The 22,621-nt window shown below is 41.1% G+C and overlaps 2 protein-coding genes and 1 long non-coding RNA gene across 6 annotated transcripts in view; 2 read left to right on the top strand and 1 right to left on the bottom strand.

Moving 5' to 3' along the window:
- Positions 1-5,492, top strand: part of TFDP1 (transcription factor Dp-1) — a 47,368-nt gene extending 41,876 nt beyond the window's left edge. For all 4 annotated transcript variants that reach the window (XM_075057189.1, XM_075057188.1, XM_075057191.1 and 1 more), the window contains exons 11-12: positions 190-271; positions 4,417-5,492. In XM_075057189.1, the coding sequence (XP_074913290.1) occupies positions 190-271; positions 4,417-4,564 (230 nt within the window). In that variant the 3' untranslated portion in view covers positions 4,565-5,492. The remainder of the gene's footprint in view (positions 1-189; positions 272-4,416) is intronic.
- Positions 5,493-14,695: 9,203 nt separating this feature from the next.
- ATP4B (ATPase H+/K+ transporting subunit beta) lies at positions 14,696-20,942 on the bottom strand. The gene is made up of 7 exons (XM_075057385.1): positions 20,831-20,942; positions 19,313-19,441; positions 17,930-18,043; positions 16,968-17,167; positions 15,738-15,791; positions 15,032-15,124; positions 14,696-14,857 (listed from the first exon to the last, which is right to left on the bottom strand). Exons 1-7 carry the CDS (start codon positions 20,940-20,942, stop codon positions 14,696-14,698), a joined length of 864 nt encoding a protein of 287 aa, XP_074913486.1.
- Positions 15,915-17,060, top strand: LOC142044684 (uncharacterized). The gene is made up of 3 exons (XR_012654393.1): positions 15,915-15,979; positions 16,529-16,737; positions 16,993-17,060. It is a non-coding gene; the product is annotated as an uncharacterized LOC142044684 (long non-coding RNA).
- Positions 20,943-22,621: the final 1,679 nt, after the last annotated feature.

Raw genomic sequence — 22,621 nt, forward strand, 5'->3', positions numbered from 1 at the left:
GTATTTTGAAATTTTGCTGTTGCACTGGCTGCTTGGTTTTTAATTATGCTATTTTGGATATAGTACGTCAACACGTTTTGTTTTGGTTGCAAGACTCCTTTTCCGGACTTTAAAAGGATTAAGCATTTCCACTGAATTCAGTGAGTGTGTTTTGAAGTATTCTTGAAATACATATTGTTTGTTTTACAGAAATGGCTCAGGGATCAATCAGCAGTGTGTATGTCACATCTTCATCAGGTTCTGCATCAAATGGCACAAGATTTTCAGCCAGGTGAGATGAAATGAACAATCAGTTTTTGAAATCTGTTCATCAAATAAACTTAATTAGAGATTAAATACTTCATGAAACAAGTTCTGTTTTGATTAAGTGTGGTGTGGATATGTATTTAAGTTTATTCTCCGACATCGCTTCTACTTGAGTAGTGGTGGTTCTTAGCAGTGTCATTAAAGAAATCTTTTCCTGTATAGTGGAAAAGAAATTGATTAGACTGATGTTAATCTTGAAAGTATTATTTTTGTTTAGTTTTGAGTTTGTGACAAGAAAACAGGTACTTCCCTAAAGATATATGGGCAAGGTTCTCCCTTGGTCATTAGTGTCTAACTTAAAAAAGGTTTTGGTCTTTGGGTTTTAAACAGCATCAGAAGCTGGTAGAGTGGTAAACTGTAACTTGTATTTAACGGTGTGTGGACATACAACAGTTCTGAACTTAACTATTCTTTTTTTCTTGCTATGTAAGACACTTTTCCTTATGTAGTCACTACTCACTAGTTTCTTGCTATTACATTAATCAAAAATAAGTCCTTCTGTGAGCTCTGCTACATTGTAAAATGAGTGAAGTATCATTGAAATGTTTAAAATTGTTAACAAATACTCAAATTGAGCAAGCTGATTAGCTGAACAAATTATCTGCAAAAATGTTCATTTTCTACCAGTTGTTTCTGTCATGTCCAGAAACTTAGCCTTATGTGAAAACCGTTGAACGTGTAATGCAACTAATCCAATCTGGGCAATTTTAGAATTGCAGAATGGTTTGGGTTGGAAAGGATCTTCAGAGATCTGCCATGGGCAAGGACATCTTTCATTAGATCAGGTTGCTCAAAGCTCTGTCCAAGCTGACCTTGAACACTTCTGTATATCCAATCTACCTTCTTTCTGTTTAAAACCATTGCCCCTTGTCTGTCGCTGCAGGCCCTGGTAAAACCTATTTCTCCACATTTTTCAGAAGCTCCCTTTAAATACTGAAAGGCTGCTATAAGGTTTCCCTGGAGCCTTCTCTTCTCCAGGCTGAACAACCCCAACTCTCTCAGCCTTTCCTCACAGGAGACGTGTTCCATCCCTTTGATCATTTTTGTGGCCCTCCTCTGGACCTGCTCCAACAGCTCCATGTCTGTCTTACGCTGGGGCCCCCAGAGCTGGACGCAGAACTCCAGGTGGGGTCTCAGGAGAGTGGAGCAGAGGGGCAGAATCCCCTCCCTTGGCCTACTGGCCATGCTGCTTTTGATGCAGCCCAGGATGCGGTTGGCTTTCTGGCCTGCAAGAGCCCATTGTCAGGTCATGTCCAATTTTTTGTCCAACGGTATTCCCGAGTCGTCCTCCACAGGGCTGCTCTCAATCCATTCATCCCCCAGTTGGTACTGATAACAGGGGACTGCCCTGACCCATGTGCAGGACCTTGCATTTGGCCTTGTTGACCTTGATGAGGTTTGTATGGGCCCATGTCTCAAGCCTGCCAAGGTCCCTCTGGATGGCATCCCTTCCCTCCAAGGTATCAACTGCACCACTCGGCTTGGTGTCATCCACAAACTTTCTGAGGGTGCACTCAATCCCACTGCTTGTCATTAATGAAGATAGTACTGGTTCCAGTACGGACCCTTGAGGGACACCACTCATTACTGGTTTCCATTTGGACATTGAGCTGTTGACTGTAAATCTTCGGTCATGGCCATCCAGCCAATTTCTTAGCCATCAAAGAGTCCATCCGTCAAACTCATACCTCTCCAATTTAGAGGCAAGAAGGTTGTGGGGGACTGTACCAAAGGCCTTCCAGAAGCCTATGTAGATGACCTCTGTAGCTCTTCCCTTGTTCATTGATGGATTCACTCCATCGTAGAAGGCCGCTAGATTAGTCAGGCACAGTTTGTCCTTGGTGAAGCCATGTCTTCCGTATGCTTCAGCATAACTTCCAGGAGGATTTTAGCAGGCACTGAGGGTGAAGCTGGAGAGGAGAGGGCAAGTTCTAGATTACTTTGGCTCTTTCCACAGCAATAATTGTTCTATGTCAGAATCACTGGTAGGCTCTGCCTTGTAAATTATTTGGAGAAATTGCTATACCATTGAAATTCTTAAAGGCAAAAATCCTGTATTGGTGGGATTTCTTTATACAAGGAAATACAGCTTTATTCTTGTTTTCTGAAGACAGTCTTCTGGTAGCTTTTTCTCACCCATCTGCCTTCCGCCAGAGTTGGAAGGAGGTCCTTCTAAAGATACAGTATCTAGCTTACTTTAAAAGGGGGGGAAATAACTTGCAAGGGAAACAGTTTTAAGCTCAGGGATGTGCAGCACTAGCAATGGTGTGGAGTGTGGTTTATGCTCCAGTCTGTTCCTGCTGCCCAAAAAAGTGTGGGGAATTCTGCCTGTTCTTTGCTAGGGAACTGAAGCTTGAATGAGAATATCTTTAGAGGAGCAGAACTTGCACGGTTCCTTCTGTGATAATGAGCATGGTGTTAGTGAAAAAGAACCTGTTTGAATAGGCCACTATTAGCCAGAGGCCAGTAGAAAACCAGAAGCTGACTGTGGTTCGTTATCTTGATGAGAAGCCACTTCTGTTTCTTAGGAGGTTGGAAAAGGGGAGTGACAAATTATGTTTAATTATAGTACATACATAAATATTCATGGCAATAAGAAACTACAAGATGCATAGCTTTTCTGGTACCAAAAATTGCTGCTGAGGCAAATAAAGGCTGTAAATTTATTTAGCAAGCTGTCTAAAGAAAGTTTGCAGAAGAATGAGGATGCTGCTACCAATTCATTCCAGTTTCTTTGTCTTAGTAGGATACGCAGGTTATGAAATCCAGTTCCATTTTTATCAAAAAGAGGGGAGACAGGTTTTTGGGTTTGTAATTTCAAAGTTCACAGGAACACAAGAATAATCTTTTTTTTTTCTTTGTTTCTGAAACTGGTTCTGCAGATAATTATGGAGAACCAGTTATAAGTCATCTGACTACAGCTAGACAGCTATCTTGGTATCTTCCTTTTGAATAAGTGTGCAGAACAGCAGAAACTCTTGAAAGTGTCTTACTGGGTATGTTTTCCTTGTGAGCTTCTAGGGTGTGCCCCTGCAATTTCATTCTGTGTGATGATAGACTATTGAATTAGCTCCGTACAACAACAGTGTGCATGATTGATGATGTGCAGTAGCTGCATTAAAAAATGACTAGCAAACATATATTTGAAAGCAATTTTTTGATGATTAATGTCTTTCAAGTTGGAGATACTATTTCTGTGATTTTTAGAAAAACATTTTGTCAAGAATTTCTGACTAAGTTTAATAGTTTATCAAACTATTGAGAAAGTAAACAATAAAAAGGATTGGCAAAATAGCAGCTAATAATGGAGGCAGGAATGTTCTGGCTCTATTAAAATAAAATACTTCTGGATAAAGTTAATTCATCTAGGAACAAGACATTTCAGACTGTATCTACAGTATGGGTGTGTATTTTGGTGGAAAAAGAACACATTCAAGTAAGAAAGTGGATACTCTCCAAATCTACTTGCTGATCCAGGAGGTGGATTTTCAGCGTAGGGATATTCTTAGAGAGGGAAAAATATGGGATGCTGAAGAGGTGGTTTGTTTTTTGTTTGTGTTTTTGTTGTTGTTGTTTTTTTTAACTAAGAAAAAAGCATAATGAGAAGAAAACAATTTCAAGTTAAAAATACAGCACATGCAGGAATGACAGTTTGCCATGTAATAACAAGGAATTAAGGAGAAGCTGTAATTCCTCGATTTTCCAAGTCTTTGAATCAAGATTAGTGCTTCTGAAAGACATGATTCACTTGTGATGCAAGTGTCCAGTGCTACATAAAAATATCAAAGGACTTAGCTGTTTAGCCTTAACACTAAAGGTACTTCAGAAGAAACCTGGAAAGCATACTTACAAGGTGTCTATGAAAGGATTTAATCTTTATATTAAACCTAAAGGAAGAAACATAATAAGAACCATTTCAAAATTACTTCAACTGTTTCTGCTCTTGAGAAACAACTTAGACATATATTAAACACAGTTTTAGAAAGTAGCAGTGGCAGATTTATTAAAGGAATGGAATAGATAGATGATTATATTTAAGAGCACAGTAAACTGGGAAAAATTATTGAGCAATGCCAACTGGCCTCTTTTTTTTTTTTTTTTTTTCCCCAGTGACTTTTCCAATGGTGGAGATGGGATGTTGGCTACAAGTTCCAATGGATCTCAGTACAGTGGCTCCAGAGTTGAAACACCAGTTTCTTATGTTGGGGATGATGATGACGACGATGACGATTTTAATGAAAACGATGATGACGACTGATGCCCTTTGCTTGTAGACTATTTTTTGTTAAAATTCAGCAAGCTTCAGGAATAAATTGTTCTAGGGAGAAGTGTCTCAAATTAATTTGCCCCATCCCTCAAGGAAAATATTGGTAAGCAGTTTTGAGTTTAGAAATTGCACCTCTGATAAGCAAACAAGGATTGTTTTATGTAGGATATTTTTAAATGTGGTGTGGATGTGTGTTTTTGATACCAGTGTGTTAATGCAGAGCCTTTATTTACTCTTGTTTTAGGGGTTTTTGGTTTGTTGGTTGTTTTTTGTTTGGGCTTTTTTTTTTTTTTACTTGAAGGAAAATGGATTTTGCCCCAGATGTTCTTGCGAAGTTTGCTAAAGAAAATGTAGACACATCATTGAGAAATAAAATGCTGTCCTTCTGTGGAAAATGAATACACTGAATGGCAATTTATTTGGAGTGTATTTTGATTATGCCACTTTTTGAGGGATAGTGAGCTAATGTAGTAGTGTTTTTTGTTAATCACGCAGTGTCCAAAGAACCGAACAAGAAAGATACGTCCTACTTTTTTACATGTTAAATTCCAGAAATGTTGTTGTGAACTTATTTTCCCTTAAATTATATCTAACATAATGATTCCACCAAGTTTATATACTTTTCACTGTATGTTGGGACATTTGAATTACAAAGTTTTTGGCAAATGTTTACTGCCAGTTGGTGCAGCTATATAAAATGTCTTGAAGGTTTGGAATGATTTATTGCTTATGGTAAAATTTGCCTGATTTCTTACAGGCAGACTTTGGAAACTTTTTATTATATAGTTGTTTACATACTTATAAGTCTATCATATAAAGACATGTACTGAAACAAATGTTTGTATTTGTTTCATAAGCATCTTCCTGTAATCTATTATAAAGTTGAAATTAAATATAGAGAATGTTTTAAGTTTTTTAACTCAAAATTTGTCAATCATTTTTAATAGTTCATTTTTATAAAAGGAATTTCAGGGCAGGTGGTAGTCTTTTTAAATTTATTCACAAACAATTAACTGCACAAATACTGTCAGCTGCCTATTCTAAGACAGTAGTCTTTTTATTGAAACACAAATAAACTTTTCTGTAATATTTTATGGAATATAAAGAGACTATAATTGTTTGACTTGTTTAACCTTGGCACTGTTAGTTTTTATTAATAAAACGCGCATGGGCATTTTTAACAAGCTCTGTGGTTTTTCTAATTTTAGGATTATTTTAGAACATTTCACTTCCTCTCGTCACAAGACCTAGAATTAACTGTCTCAGGATACTGCATCTACACTACAGAGGGCCCAGATTTTTTGCTTTTATTTAGTAATTTGTCCTTACAGCTCTTGGTAACTTACGATGCACAAAGCACTATCTGACCCTGTATACTCTCTTCTTTCATGTCTCCTTATTTCAATCATGTCACTCCTCAGCGTGTCAAGCCAATCTTAGTACTCCAATCCAGCTTCTCTGTTTAAAATCCCACGCTTACTGTCCTAACTTTTCACTACATATTCCTCAATCCTGGCTTTCCGTCATACATTCCCATGTCCTCAAAACAGGTTTTCATCTGCTTTCCATATACTTTCCACCTTAAACTTTTTTGTTAGATCACATCCTCTGCTGTCACCTGAAGGTGCGCAGGTTACTGAACTGGCTCTGTCACTCTGCAGGCTGCTGTCAGGGTCAGGATTATTTGCTTCCACAAACTCCAGGGAGTTGCTGCAAAGACAACTTGCAGTCTAAGAACTTCTCTGTCTGTGGTAAGGGCTCCTGGATGCACTTAAACCCTGTAGTAAATACGAAGTGCACTACGTGGTTTTTTTTCTCTGAGGGATTGTGCCTTGACAAATCTTCTGTGGTTAAGGGGATGTGGGTGCTTACTACAGAGCAGTTGATAGGCAGTGAATGTTTTCTAATTGTATCAAACCTTGTCGTAATATGAGCAAACAAAGCAAATTGCTTAATTTTATGGGCCTGGGAAAACCATTTGGGGGGGGCTAATTGCATGCTTTGCTTCTCACTGAAGATGTCATTCTTTGCAGTGCTAATGCTAGAAGCAAGGTTTTTGTCAGCTGATTCAAATTATCTTTGCTGTTGAATGGCAGTTTTATTTGCAGAGTCGAACAATAGTTATCAAGGAACTTTTGACAGTCCAAGGAGATTATTCCAGTTTTCCCTTACATTCTAAATCTCCAGAGTATGATCCAGGATTTGCCTGCAAAGAGTGAGTACAGGGATGTTAGGTAAGGAAGGCTGAAAGCATCTGATAGTTTCCTTTTGGTTCTTAGCAGTGGAATAGACCTCAGATGAGACAAGGTCAAAGGTGGGAGTGAAAGTGTGGCAAAACATACATTTCAAAAGGTGTTACTTTGCATGCTTTTCGTTGCTGATGAATCTCTGAAATGGAATTTGAGAGTTTAAACAAACAGCATTGGAGTGGTTTGGGGGAGTGAATCTATGTTATATTTATGGTTGGACTTAATAATCTTAAAGTTCTTTTCCAACCTAAATGATTCTATAATTCTATATTACCTTTGTTTCAGGAGAGCTTTCTAGTAAAGGCATCTATGAATAACAAGAGAAAGTCTATTGACTTTTTAATTACTTGCTAGATTTCAGGCAGTTACTTGGTCATAGTGTTAAGGTGAAGGAGGAGGGGAAAAAAAAAAAGAAAGAGACCAATGGTGAGGGAGGCGGTGGAAATGAGGAAAGGAGACTTGAAGGAGGAGGAGGAGGGAACCAGAAGAAGAACAGATTGAAACTTAAGAGTCTTTACAGAGGGGCATAAAAAGAGAAGAAGGTGCAAGTTGGGAAGAAGTAATGTAAAAACAAGAGAAGACTAGTCAAGGACTACAAAAAAGACTAGTAGTAGAAACTTGATTTTAAAAAAAAAAGGTGGAGAAATGCGTAGAACAGATGTAATAATGTCAGGCCTCGCATGAAAATAACTAGAAAGTGAGAGAGAACTTTATATGGTTCTGATCTCTGGAAAGGGTGGTACCATGCATACAGATGGAAAAGGAAGATCAAGAGCAGGAACAGAATGTAAGAGGAAATCACGGACAGGAGATCTGTGGAAGTAGGAAATACTGTAAGGAGGTAGAAACTAGAATTCAGTTGAAGAAAGATTAAGTGATGGTAAAGGTAATAAGAATGGTAATAAGGACTCAGTTTGGGGAAAAACATGACAGGAAAGGGATGTACTGTTACTCCTTTAATTTGTCAGCACTTTTTTGTGATCTGAAGAAGAGGAAAAGTTGCAAAGTTTGTATTTACATCTCTGAAATGGTCCTGCAGATAAATCGTGGGAACAATGTGCATCTTTTACTGTTTTTCTAAAGTGATACTGAGGTTTGAAAGACTTATCTCTCTATTTTGACATATGTAACAAGTTAAGAAGGATTTCTTGAATTGTTTCAAAAGTAAACCGTTTTGTTTTTCCTGTAGGAATTTGCTTCTCTTAACTAAAGAAAAGCAATTATGACTGTGGAAACTTTTTTTCTTTTTTAATCTTACTTTAATGGAAAGCAACTGTTGCAGAGAAGAAAAAATAAATGGCGCTGATAGGGTACCGGCCCTTGAAGATGACTGTTTATCAAATTGTTCATGGAAGAAGGTAACCGTCACAAGATAAATCTCTTCATTTCTTTGTCAGTGAATACATGGGTTGTAAAATCTTCACATTAATGGCAAATCTGAAAATTGGATGCTGCTTTAATATAAAAAGGGCAGAAGGGGGGGGGGAACCAAAAAAGCATTGATGTAATACTACTGGAATGATCATCAGTAGAAAGGAGAGTATATAGACTGTTTTTCCCAGATAGTTCATTGTTTCCTGTAGGGACTTCCTTTCTCTTGTCTGCTTATGAGAAGAGTAGTAGGCTATTTATCTTGACCACTACATTGAGTTAACAACTTTCAGCCCTTTTCAGATCTGTCTGCTTCCAGAAAGATGTCACTATTAACACGCACAGTTTATTGTTAGAGCCTTGCTTTACCTGAATTTTCATTCATTTATCAGGAAAAGCAAAGACAAGCCAGCACAGTGAGAGCAGGAACTTTGCATGTCATTATTTTCTAAATTTGGGGGTTAGAGATTTTTCCAAGGTTTTTCTTGGTCTCTGATTCCTTCTTGAGCTTCCATGGATTCTGTTGGGTTACCAAGTTGCTCAGGGGGCTGGAGCAGTTGCTGTATGAGGAGAGGCTGAGGGAGAGCAGCTTGTTCAGCCTGAAGAAGTGGTGGCCTCAAGAGACCTAATGGCAACCTTCCAGTACTGCAAGAAGGTTGTTCCAAAGATGGAATCAGTTCACAGTGGTGCGTGGTGGGAGGATGAGAGACAACACACACAAGCTGAAACAAGAGCGTTTCTGACTGGGTTTAAGGAAGAACTGAGGATGGTCAAGCGGTGGAACAGGTTGCCCAGAGAGGCTGTGCTGACTCCATCCTTAGGGTTTTCAACACGAGACAGGGTAAAAGCCCTGAGCAATGTAGAGTCTGACCTCATGACTGACCATGCTTTGAACAGGGATTGGACTAGAGGCAACCTGAGGTGCCTTCCAGCCTGAATTACCATATGGATCCCATAAGAGAGAGGAAAAGAAAACAAAAAACATGTTAGCAAATACCGTATATCAGTATCATGAACAGACCAACAAGTGAGTCATCTGGCTTGCCTGCGTACTGAAGACTCAGCAGAAAAAGAATGGAACCTCAGCTCATCTTCAGAAGCCATCAAATTTACCAAACTCCTATGATGGAAAAGGTAATTAGATAAGCGGGTAGAAGTGAAGACTGTCTTCCTTTAAGATGGGATTTCTAAGAAGCAGAAATAGAGCTGATGCTGAGAGCAGAATGAAGAAGGGCAACAATGGACATGCACGGGTGATTCCTACTTCCAACATTTGGTTACGCTGGCAATTCTCATCTGGCATGATGATGGTTGTCACCTAGCTCCATCTGCCTGTCACTCGATTGGAGGGCTGCTGTCGCCAGAGAGACATTCAAAGTACCTCAGCACTAACAAGAGAAAATCATGATGATTGATTCACAGCTTTGCTGTGATAAAGGCAGAATTTCCTCATGTGGCAGAGAATAAAGAGGAGAGACCAGTGTTAATCAAAAATCACCCATATAACATGCTTTACAAGTGCTTTTCTTTGTTCTGCTATGACCTCTTTTTTGTTAAATTTTTTGATCTTTTGAACAGGTTGAAATCCAAACTTAGGCTCAAAGATTGGATCTTCTTTTAACGTGTCGCTGTGTGTGCATCATGGTACCTCACTGTAAATAGCACAATGATACCAGCCCAAACCTATCAGTAGGGCTGGTCAGAGCAGAATAGAAAGTTTCTGTGTTGTAGCTTATTCAGAGACAGCAAAGTTGCCCAAAGACTTTGGGCAAGGTTCATTAAAAATAAAGCAGAACATTAAACACATACTTGACACTTAACTCCCTTAAAACAGGCAATTTATGCTAGGTAGTGTGGATCTCTACGTTTCTGATGCTGATTTTTAATGTACCTTGAAATAGTAAGTTCTTACAGACTAAAATAATGCTAGAGTGCCAATCTTCAAAGGGGTGTGGGGAATTCCTGTCCAGATGTGGTCAAGATGGCCTGATATCAGCCCTGAACCTCGTATTAGAAAAACCGTTGAAGGAAACAGCTAAAAGAAAATTAAAAGCCTGGAAGGTTAATTATTAATGACAAAGTACAGAATAGGTCTTCTCAGGTGAATATGGGAGGAGATTGCAACTTTTTAGCTGATTAAGGAAACGATGGATATGTTTTAGCATCTTTAAGCCTTTTCTGTTTCATTGCATTCTGATTTTAAATACCTATTTTGCAGTATCAACAGATTGTATGTTAAAGGGTTATGAACTGTTTACTGCTGAATCAAAAATAGGTTTTGTGGCATTATCACTGATTGAACAGCTGCATCAAGTAAGGCTACTTCTGTTTAACCTTTTCTTCAATAACCCAGAAGAAAATTTAAAAAATACCTTTAAGTGATACTGGTTAGAAAAGATACGTACAGTGAGACCAATAGTAAGCAGCTGTGTACTTGCTAGCATCACCATTTAAAAAGGGTACTGAAAAATTTGGAAAGACTCAGAAAAAAAGCCCTTCCCTCAGTTACTTGATAACCTAAAGTCAAGATCTTTTAGTAGGAGATTTAAGGAACTATTTTGGCTTATTTTTTTTAAAAAAAGAGAAGTCACTAGATTTATGTCAGGTCACACAAAAAGATACCATTTTAGCAGGCTCATCAGTATCAGAGAGAAAAGTGACACAAGATTTAAGGACTGGGACTTGAAATCAGAATAATTAAAATTAGTTATCTAGTTGATAAAGATGGTGATAAACCCCTGGAACATATTTTGATTGGAATGATAGAATTCCCACATTGGTAACAGTAGAACTACACATAAATACACACATTAATGATGAAGGGTGTTAATCCCAAGTGTCTCTCCAGAATTCAGTTCCTTCTCATCTTAGATCAAGTGAGAGAAATGTGGTGGGATCCTAAAAGGCATTTTCAGCCCAATTTCTGCTCTTAACATAGTGAGAAGTGCCATGCGTCCATTGTTATCACTCTGGTATCAAGAAAAAAGAAATTGAAAGAGATGTGAACAGTCTTTGTCCTCAGAGTTTTTCAAATTAAATTGAGGAAAAGGACACCTGTTCTTTCATGCACATTTTTATTTTATGTTAAACAAGATAATCTTGCTTGAGCTTGAACTTCTGTATCTGAAAGAAATGAAGCTTGTGAAGGGAGGGTATGTGCAAAGCATAGAATATTTTCTGCAAGCATTATCGATGCAGCTGTTACTCTACATCCAATTACTGAAAGTAGCTCATGGTTAGACAGCTTTATTTGCTGCAGAATCAATCTCTGCCTGACTTTTATTACAGGTAAGAGATTAAAACCAATTATATGAAATGATGAGAGGAATTCCCAAGTGCAATAGCAATGACATCATGTGAGACCATTAAGCAAAGACTTAATTATTAATATATAGTACTTAGCAATTCTGAAAGGTAGAGGGCAAACGTTTTGAACTTGCTGTAGTCTCACAGCCATAGCAGAAAAGATCCTTTAAGCATCAAGGAGCTTATATTTGGTGGTTTTCTGCACTCTGTTAATTTCTCTTCATCATTTTTAATAATAGGCATGAGGACTTTACGCTTCAATAATTGGCTTTACCAGTCATACGAATATTTGTAAGAATAGACGGGCGTGTCGGGAGGAAGATACCTCTCAAAGCAACTGCCGTGTTTCTGTTCTCTCCGCTGATCTTCAGGAGTCTTATTTAACATCTTTTAGGGCTAAGCCTGGAAACCAAAATTGATTTGATATAAAAAATCGTGGCGCCAATGATACTAGTTTCCTGGCATGCTATTATCTTCCCTTTGCCTCTTCTCCCGGCTAACCTCTCCATTGCACAGCCGATGGGAAGAAGGACAGACAGCCTGGCACTGGTGGCCGCCCAGTCCTCTCCTGGTAAGGCCTGCAGCCCCCCCCGCTGCCCCAGAGGCAGGGGCTAACTGCCTTTTCTGTCAGATGTCCGAGCTGATCAATGTTTCATGAAATTCAGGAATTCATTTTTACTTGTATTGCGTTCTTAAATAGGCTGCTTTAGTTTCCTAACCAAAGACCCGTGTAGCCTGACAGGGTTTTTTCCCATTTGTATTGTATGGTCTAATCAAATATCTCTAATGTTGCAACTGAATTTATATGTATCTATGTATAGGTATACATCTATATATATCTATATATGTATACATGTTCTTTTGTGTGTGTGTGTATCTGCCTCTCAAGGAATTGGAGACTTGCAGTGGGAGTGCTTAGAAGACTGATACATGAGGCCAGTTTTAAACTCGAAAACACCACCACTGAATTCATTCCTTAACAACACACTTTGTGCTAATGGTTAGTCCTTGCCTGTTATTAATCATTATTGCTATGTATATAAGACTGTTAGTCTGTAACACTTGCCTGCTAAATTAACTGTGACTATGCAGTAGCCTGGAGCTGCTGCTGTACAGCTGGTGCTGACGGCCCAGGTCCTCATTAGTCTCCAGGGTGAACGTGATCAGGCTGGAGAGCTCTTCCACCAGAGGAAGCGTCTGTCTTCCTTTCCCCCCATCATTTTTGTTGTTTTATGCTTCTTGCCCCCCCTCCCCTGGCCTAAAGTGGCATTCAGCTGCTCCTCAACTTGGTTTTGCATTTGCCAGTCATGCCTGTTGTGCTTTGGGCAGGATGCCCTGCCTGTTTTCCTTCCCCCGTGCTTATTTTGGTCTTTATCTTGTAACTTCTGTCTCCAGAGCGCAGCTGTGCAAGCCTGTCTTTGCTGCTTTGATGGTTACGTTGCTCACTGCATGAAATGCTTGTACGTAGCGTTGGGCTGTGCCGTCGCAGTATTACAGAATACTTGCGTGCTGGTCGTTGTGCTATTTAAGTGTCCTTATATTTGGGTTCCAGGCAAGCTAATATTAACTATACCCAGATTAATACACTTACAGCTTTCACAGAGCTTTTCTACTTCGGCTGCACTAGCCACAGACCTTGCTCTGTATTACTATTATTTGTAACTCCAGCAAAGCAAGAGAACAATTTCAGATGGCTAAAAAGTTCAAGAGAAATCTAAATTCAGCGTGACAATCTTTGTACGTAAAGAACCAGATCTGGTGGACCTGCATGCCCTTTTTTTGACCTCAGAACGCCTCACCCTTTGGTCAACACGAGGACACTATAGTCTTTCCTCGCAGTGTATTTATCCCACCAAAAGTCTTGTTGTAAAGTCCGTCTAGGCTGTCACTCTGAAGCTGTGGCTGTGCAGATGCCCAGTCCGCGGGAAGTTTGAAGTCCCACTGTAAAAATTGAAACGTGAAAGGCCGGGGGAAAAAAATACATTCTATGAGGATGCATTTTCTTACTGTATCTGAAATGCAGAATGCCCAGTTTTTCTAAGAAAGGCTGAAATACCATTTGTGATTTTGAAGGGGAAATACTCCCCTCCAACTGGATTCTTTCTGCAGGCAGGCTGTCTGAATGTCCCTGTCATAAAGGAGATTGACCTGTCACATCTTCCCGCTTCCTAAAATGTGCAGGTAGTGAAGGTGTAAAATGATTTCTTCTCTGGAATATCTTTTTTTTTCTGTGCAATGTTTATTCTCTGGCTGAAGCAGCTTGGACTTCATCTAACATAAACATACTACACAGAGGAATCTTGTTCTTTGTATCATATCTGGTAGAGTTGGACTTCTCAAATTCTAGACTCACTTAAAGATTCAGTGTTACTTCAGCATCTTCCAGATTATTCCAAGTAACCCAAAACTCATCACTGCAGTACAGGGCTATTCTACTGGAAAAAAACCCCAAATAAATGACAATGTCTAATAGTTAAAGGAACACAGTTCTCCTAGATGTAACTGGATGTTACAGTCTTACCGGTCGTTTTTATTAAGTTCTATACATACAGAAGTTGTAAGTGGTACAATAAAATCTGTAAGCTAGGGGACAGACTTCAAGTTCACTTCTTTTGCAGTCATTGATTTGTCAACTAAAAAAATCTGACTTGGCTGACCAGTACAAAAAAACAGGGCATTGGGGTACAGATAATTTTAGTACACTTCTAAAATGTATACATCCTGTACGAGAGAGATTGAGAATTCTATTACTTGCTAGTATGTCAAAGTATGGATTTCTTTTTCTAGCTATCTAATTATTTCTCAGTATCCAAGATTTAGTATCATACATCAATTATTATGGTTTGAAGAGTGACAGAAAATGTTGGTTTGATCCTATACTTATTTTCTTCGAAGGCACAGCTGCTCAGTTTGGAGGAAACATGTTTTGTACAAATACTTGCATGAAGGCAGCAGCCTACCATAGCCATGGAATATTAAGCTATGTACATCGAGATGATCCTCTTCTCCTTCACGGGCTGAGAGTGGTACCTTGATTTTTAGCTATATGGGTCATCTTTCAGTAGAAAATGTCTCTTTGCACTGTAATTTGCCTAAATTTATATGGAAATCATAGTGAGAAAATAAATACGGATGAACGTGAGAATAGGTAAGTTTGCTCTTCACACGTGTTTTTCAGAAGTGTCTCTGTTGCTGCTCAGTCTTCTATTTTCAATTTAAATTCCACTTTTCCTTCATACGGATCATGAACATTATCAAAGGTAATTCCAGCTCCGATGATTTTGCACACTATTCTAAGTTCGACATTCCTTGTAATGTTGAGAAATTTCACAGCTACCAAAGGATTGCTGTAGCTGGGCTAGGAGAGGGAAAAAAAAAAACAACAAACTTTAATTTTACACTAGCCATTTAAAAATGAAGTCTTAAAATTAGCCTTCTCCCCGGTTCTTGTAAGATTGCAGAGTTGATCCATACGTTTCATCTTACGCAAAGATAAAGAAGAAAAGTGGTACTGAAGTACACGAGCACCCACCTGTGACTTTTTCCCGTAGTAGGGGAAGTAGTGCAGGTTGAAGGTCCCGTTCACGGGGTAGTAGTCCACCTCCAGCGGGCGAGACTCGTCACCCTGTTCGTAAAGCAAGAGAAAAGGTTCATTGCCTGGGCAATCAGAAGCCAGCCCTGGGCAAGCGTTTTACTGCTGCTAACAGCTGCGTAGTGTCTGTTAAAACTCGAGTTCAGCAGTCTGTTTAGTGCTGGTCTTATTTTTATTTTTGAAATAAAAGCGGAAATCTCCTGCTGTTGCTATTGCCAAAAAAAACCCGAAAAATAAAAAGAAAAAGGAAAAGAAAAAAAGAAAAAAAAAAAGAGGCAAGTGTTCTTTCAGAGCAGTTGTGAATGGAGTGAATGGGGACCTGCTGAAATGTGCGGAGAGCCTGCAGGAGCTGCTCTGGGGTGCGAACTTCACTACTGGGAGCTGAAAGCAAACGGCAAATGCTCTTCTCTGCGGCACAGAAAAAACAAATTTTCAGGTGATTTAAAATGAACGTCTTTTTTTGTTGTTCTTAGGATGTCTGCCGGTGCAAGAAATTGCACAGAACTGAGAATATTCCCAGTATTTGGCCAGAGTGAGCTGATTTCCAGAGCTGCAAAGTGATCTTTCTGGTTGCAACTGCGCTTCACTTGCTATCAGAGCTGCAGTGCCTGAAATTTTGGAGACTTGGACCTCAAACACTTACCACGTATGTGCAGTCCACCCTTGGTGCAGTGCCGTTGCCAGGGAGAAACTTGATAATCTGAAATAGTAAACACACATTTGGTCATTTCGGAGATTGTTTTGAGTTAAAAATGAGCAAACGATTGAGCTTCCGAGGACGCTTAATGTGTTTCTGCGTAAGGCGCTGTCAAACAACATCTCATCTTATGTACCCAGGTGAAAAACGATCCCGTGGCTGGATTTTTGGGAAGCGGAGGAGCACTGCAGGTGGGTGCGAGCCTGGCCAGGTGCGCTCCCCAGCAATTCCAGCTCATTTACCCACACATACCACTTGCTCTTTCTGATGCCCAGGCAGCCAGGGGTCTCTTAGAACAGCTAATTGCGTGACAATAAAGGAAGAGCTGAATCTCCGTGCTTTTCTTCTTGTGCCTTGTTAGAAAACCTTGGCTTTGGCAGAAACCCTCGGGCCTGTCTGATCCTACAAAAAGAGCAGGGTCGCATCCTGTAGCTCCTCTCGCAGTTGGATCTCACACAGATTCTTGAAAATGTCTAGGGTGGAAGCCAAACCAAAAATCAAGTGGTTTTGTCTATCGGGAACCGGAGGGGAATCTGAGCTCTTCACTTTCTACCAAAATTGAACTAGAAGGCTCAGCATTTTACCTGAAAACAAAAATAAAATGCTTGCGCCTTTGCCTATGTCCTGAAAAAATTAAAGGAAGCGTAGCAGGTTCCCTTTTTCCTTTCCAAAAAACACGTGTTGGTGGTTTGCACTGAAAAAAAAAAAAAATCCCACAGGTTTGAATTTTGGTTTTATAGGTTCTACTAAAGATTTTCTTTGCAACATGGAGAAATAAGGTGAGCAAGTATCACCTCTCTGAAATCAGTTACCGTCACATCTTAACGCCCCAGCTGAAGGCACGGGATCGCGGCGTTGCAGAACGAAACTGGTTTACGTACTGGTTTACGCCGGACGAGCGTGCTATGGGGATGCTGCCAAAACTAAACGGAAGGCAACGCTCTAGAGAGTGAGTTCAGAGATCGCTTTGCATTCCTGGGGGTGGTGACTAAGTCTCACCATTTCTCCGGTAACTCCGGAGGTCTCCTGGGAAAAGCACATGGATTTGTCTTCCCAGTACAGACCAGAGATCGGAGCCCGTGCCAGCAGACGGTACGGCAGCTCCCCAGCGGGGACTGGAGCTATCGGGGGGTTTCTCGGTCAATTCTTTCCTGCTCAGCACCTTGAGCTTGTACTTACCCTGTTCATTTTTATAATAAAACAGGGAGTTCCTTCTGGAAATCCAAAAGTCGGATCTGTGATGCCGGAGCAGTTTTGAAGCATATCTGAGGTAAATTTGCAGGAGAGTTTTGTTTTATTCGGGCCGTCGAAGGTGTCCTGGATGAAGTATGTGTCACTGGTGCAGTTGATGTTGAGGTGCTGGGCAGCTGGCGTATACGCTAGACGTGTGAAGGAAGAAAGAAAAATTCCCCTCTGAAGTTTTTCATATGTAAGTTATGCATCCCGGTATCGGGCTGATTATATCACAGGAGACTACTTCAAGAGGAGTTGGGATGAGGTGGCATGAGGAAAGTTTAAATTGTTTGGGGTTTTTTTTAGAATACCCAGGTAAAGCAAAAAAAGAGATCAAATTGAGTTAAGGCTGGCAGTTTGTGTTGATAGCTCCATATAAATTCATTTTCAAATATATTTTTTCTCAATATGTGTATGAGAAACACAGGAATAGGATATTTAAGGCCCAAAAAGAATATAAATGTGTTAAGACATGAACAGGCAAATGGAGCACTTAACCTGCTTTGTCTGTGCTCTCTGATGACACCGTGCAACAGCTTCACAAGACTCGCTACGGCACTTCGGTATTTGTACTCGTGGACGGTATTAGATTAATTTAGGTGAGACTAATTTTGAAGACCTTTCTTCTTCCCTCTTCCTTCAAACTGTTGGCCTATTTTATTAAGGATTAAACAAAGCAAAGGCTCTGAAGCAGGGCTCTGCTTTTAATAGACATGTTTACATATGTTTGATTTATAGAATCATGAGGCGATTTGCTCGTCCCTTCCAGAAGATGCACTTTCCACTCAAAATCTGTGATTTCAGAAGGACAAATAGAAAATGGGAACACTGGCTTAAGGTCCTCAGGCCTGACTCGGGAGATGTGACAGCACATTTCTTCAATATTACGCAGGAAACTTCATTTTTACCTGTCAGAAATGTCTGGAGAGTTGTCACTAAACCTTCCCAGGTTTTGTTGTCGGACACATTGTAGTAAATTTGTAGTCCTCTGTCCCCATAAACGTCGGGTCGTAACGTTACACCTTTGTGGGGGGAGAAAAGGGAAGGCAAAGCAGAGGAGAGGTGCCAGGCGCAGATTTGTTTATTTAAATTGACAGTGGTGATTACGCTGCATCAAGACTCGTTATTGTAAGCGTGGGAGATCCCCAGGCTTTGCTGGGGAGGATTTAAGCACGTACGGAAACCATTTCAGCTGTGAGTTGTTCCACCAAAACCCTAAAGCCTCCGCTGCTGCTAAATTCTTTTCTTTTCATGTATATCCATGCTGTTATCAGAACCACTTGGAAAATCATTCCAGCAATTGCCCTGGATTTCCCCAGGACTTGTTAACAATAACAGTTATAATAGTCACGTCAGGTTAAAGAAACCCATCGTCCTGCAGCGTGAGAAACAGCTTTTGAAAAAGCCACACTTAATATTTTACAGGAATTGTTTTGCCAGCAAACACCAAACTTTACTGAACATTGGGAGAGGAAGCTTCAAAATACGTCATCAACAGACAGAATAATTTTGGGGGCTATAGCTTTGAAAAAAGTCATTTTTTCCCTCCCGTTGTAAAAACAAGCCGTTGGTGGGGTGAAGTTTTAGCAGCGTGCGCCGACAATCTCTCGCTGATGATCTCCCCGGTCTCACTTCATGTCCCAAAAATCTTCATTCCTAATCCCGTCTGTCTTTGTCTTATTTTTACTTGCTTGGCCACTGGCACAGCACATCCCAGCAGGGATTCCTGCTCCCCCAGGGACTTTCCATGCCACTGGCAAGTGTGGAAATACCCACCGCAGGCTGCTCGCCCGAGCACCCCTCCATCTTGCCGGGCACCCCAAAACCCTCTGACTTTTTTGGGGGGGCTGGAGCAGAAACCAGGGTTTTCCCAGGGGCTGAGCCCTGCCCGTGGGGAGAGGAGGTGCCCCACAGCCTGGGTCTGAGACTGGTCGTCTCAATAGCGTGATGAAATAAATGAATATATATTCATTTATATTATATTTATTATTATATTTACTGTTATATTTGTTTTGTTATGTTATATATGTTCATGAATATATTCATATATATTTTAAATATATAAATATATATAAATGAATAAATAAATGTGCAAATTTTTTTTTTTTAAGTCTAAAAGTGCTTTCAGGCAGAGGTTAAACTTTGCAGGGATTGTTTGGGCAGAATCCCCCTGATTTATTCCACATTTGTCTCTCCTCGCACCCAGGCTCTACCAATGCCTCCCAGCCCCACGCAGCCTGGGGGGGTTTAATTCCCACCCGGGGCAGCAGCAGACGGGACCGTGGCCGTACCTGGGGATTTCAGCTGGTCCTGGTAATCCGGCTCGTATGGATTCACCGTCCTCATTAAAGAATAGATGGAGAGCGCGAACAGCCCTGACATCACCACGTAGAAAGCCAGGTAGTACAGGCTGATCCACACTGTGGAAAAAAAAAAATGAGGGCAAAATCTCATTTTTTGAGCAAGGCAGTGCAGTGATCCCTCTGTGGCCAGGACCGTCCCGGCACCAGTGGCCGTCTCCTTTCCACCCTTGGTCCCAGGGAGGTTTTCCCTGCGAAGGGACAGGTGGTTGGGATCTTTTTCTGTACACTCAGAAGAATATTCTCTGAGAAAAATTTGGCTGTAAATTTGTTCAGTTTTACAAGGATTTTTGAAGTAGTTGGTGCTTCGCTCAGATTATTTAAAGCTTAAAAGATTGCGTGGCCTCTTGAAGTGACTTCATGTATCGAGACCATTTATCTACTTACTATGCGTGGACTGAGCGACACAGCCGAGGTATCTCCTCAACAAAACCAAGTTGCTCCTGGTGTTTTTGGGATGACAGATGTCGGTATTTCAGGTGTGTTGAATTTAGACCTCACTGCCTTTTACAGCTGAACTCACCTTCAGCGAAATGTGTCATCTTGCTATTTTATTCAGGTGTGAGATGCAGAATAGTGCTGGGTTTCTGTCTGTGTGGGCATAATGTGTCTTACAGGCGGCTGGTGCCCTCCAAGCAGCCAGGGGTTATTTTGGGGGGGCCGTCAGAAACCGCTCCCTGTAATCACGGGCGCCTCGTAGCACCTTCTTCTCTCCAAACTCAAAGACCTCACATTTTGGTTTCATTTTCTGTAAAATTCTGGTTTTAAGATGAGTGGCCAATAAGCTACGCTCGTGGGCTTCACGGTAGACAAAAATCACGTGGAAGCTTGCGGCTACGGTCTGTGGGACGAGCAGGGACCTTCCTCGCCACGGTCAGGGCTGCTCTTCCCAGAATTTCAATCAGAAAACACATCATCCTTGTAGACAGGTTTGGCTACGGGCAGGGAGACTCAGCTGAAATATGCACTAGCACGCGGTGATAAGAGAGAAGATCTACTGAGCAGACAATAATTTAGAAAGGAATTTCGGAAAAAGCAAAACGTGTTTCCAGAGAATGGGACAAAACCCACCAATTGAGCAAAATTCTCCGTACGCCAGAACCCTCTTTAGTCATCAGCGTCAGAACTGCACTGTAACATCACCCTTAGCTATTAATAAGTTACCTGTTAGTGTGTGAAGTTTTGTCCTTTTGAAGTATTTGCTCCAAAACCGGTTTAAAGTCTTCTTATGTTTGCAGGAACTACTTGGATCAATGTTTTGATCTAATTGATTCGACTTATAGGGCCACCCTAGAAGTGGCTCAGAAGCAAATATGAGAACTGGTGGCTTCAACAACTACAACACATCTGCCACCAGATTATGTCGCATTCATTAGGACAAGACCCCCCCCGCCCAAGGTTTTTAAGCATACCAGAAGGAAAAGAAGACCCTTGTGTGTGAAAACCTACCCCAGTTAATTAAGGTCCTTCCCATGAAGAGCTTTGTCTCTGGATTCCAGACAAAACGACGGAAATTTTCCATCCGTTCGCTGCAGGTCTTTTTTTCGTTTAAAGTTGCCATTTTCTCACAAAATTCCCCTAAACCACGTCCTCCTCAGAAACTAAGAAATTCAACCGGTGCCCAAACAGTCGCCCAAGAAAAACACTTTGGTTTTTATACCTTCTTCTCGGCTGAAGGTCACTGAGATTACTTCCTATACCAATGAAAGCCCCTGCTCACCATTATCAACCAGCAGCAGATACCGTTCTTTATAAAGGGTGTCGATAATGCTGGGGCTGAGGCTGGCAAGGAAAACTTCGCTCCTATCAAATGCCCTTCTCCTTTCTCTTGATGCCTTAGCAGATCGGCAGAGTTACGCATTTTGCCGAGTGCCCGTAGGGCTTGCGATAGACTCGGTGCGATAGCTGTTATCAGAGCAGATAAAGCGAAGGAGAACTTGTTTCTCTCTGGGTTTGGGTTTTTTTTTTTTCCAATTAACCTGCAAACAGTGGCTATAACTCTCCCACTACGACCTGTAGCTATCTGTTGGGATATAGGGGATGGCAGCGGGAGTGAGGGGGGGACGTTTGCCTTGTTGCCCAGCTGGGGAAATCAGGTTCGACGTTTTTCTGTTTTGTGCAGGAAATGTTTTTAGTGATCTCTGACGAGGCTAACTCAGCTTCAGAGTACGTACAATAAAAAGTTCTGCCGTACAGATATATGCTGAGGCAGAGAACATATAGGCGTCAGTTAATTACCGACGGCTCCGGCGTGTTGAGAAGCAGGTCCCCAACCCTGCGCTCCCTCTGCGCACGGAGGAGCTGGACCGAAAATCCTCCCCGGCAGCTCCCCGCGGATGGAAAAGCAAAAGGCTCTCGGCAAACGGCAGAGCCGATGAGTTCTCTAAACTGCCCCGCTGCAAGGGGAGCTTGGGTTTTTTTAGAAAGCCCTTCCAGGCTCGCTGGTGCCCTTGTCAAAGTTGTTCTCTAACGCTCTTACTCTTTTATTGAACCCCGGTAATGTCAAACCCCCAAATTGCCCCGTGAATTCAGCAGGGCCAGGGGTTCATCCCTTTTAACTGGGTATACTGGCGTGCCCTGCCTTTCTCTCGCTTCACGGGATGCGTGGTGGGGGCAAATCTCTAAAATGGGCGCGTATGTAAGGGTAGCCGAGAGACTTTGGATTATTTGGACATTGAGAGAGCTGTAACCCAGCCTGTCAGCTGGAGTAATATGGCAGGGTTATTCTGTCAGCTAAATAATGCTGAGTTTCTGAACACAGAAGATTTCATGTGCTTTTCTGCCTCAGATTGGACAGTGTGATAGTGGAGCGTAGTAGCCACCAATTTGGGGTGATTTAACTTGTTTTCAGATGATGAAATAAGAGTCAGGCCAAGTAAAAGAAAAATAAGATTTACAGACATTTAACCAATCTGTATGCCCTGTAGAAAGGAGAGGAGAGTGAACAAAAAGGTACTTTCAGTCATTACACCATGAGCTGACAGATATTCAGGACAAATGCCTTTTTTTTTTTTTTTTTTTTTTAAGTTAAAATAAGACAAAGAGATTGGCCAGTGGCCTGAAAACGATGAAAACGAGACAGGTGCCCAGAGGTGAAAAGGCTTGTGGAGGTTCCCACGTAGCAGTTTCAGAAATGAGAGCAGAGGCGTGAAGGGGTTGGGGGGAAAAGCAGGGAGGGATGTCGCAGGTCTTCAACAGGATTTGACTTTTTGTGTGTTGAGCAGGAGCCCTTTGAGTGGA

This window comes from Buteo buteo, chromosome 25 (assembly GCF_964188355.1).
Source record: "Buteo buteo chromosome 25, bButBut1.hap1.1, whole genome shotgun sequence".
NCBI lineage: Eukaryota > Metazoa > Chordata > Aves > Accipitriformes > Accipitridae > Buteo > Buteo buteo.

Bases quoted from the DNA above. Each gene is read 5' to 3' on its own strand.
- ATP4B (XM_075057385.1), bottom strand. From the start codon at position 20,942: ATGGCAACTTTAAACGAAAAAAAGACCTGCAGCGAACGGATGGAAAAT. The intron at 17,168-17,929 runs GTAAAAATGAAG...TCACACGTCTAG, and splicing joins TCTCCAGACATTTCTGACAG to CGTATACGCCAGCTGCCCAG. The intron at 14,858-15,031 runs GTGGGTGCTCGT...TCCCTCTCCTAG, and splicing joins ACTACGGGAAAAAGTCACAG to CCCAGCTACAGCAATCCTTT.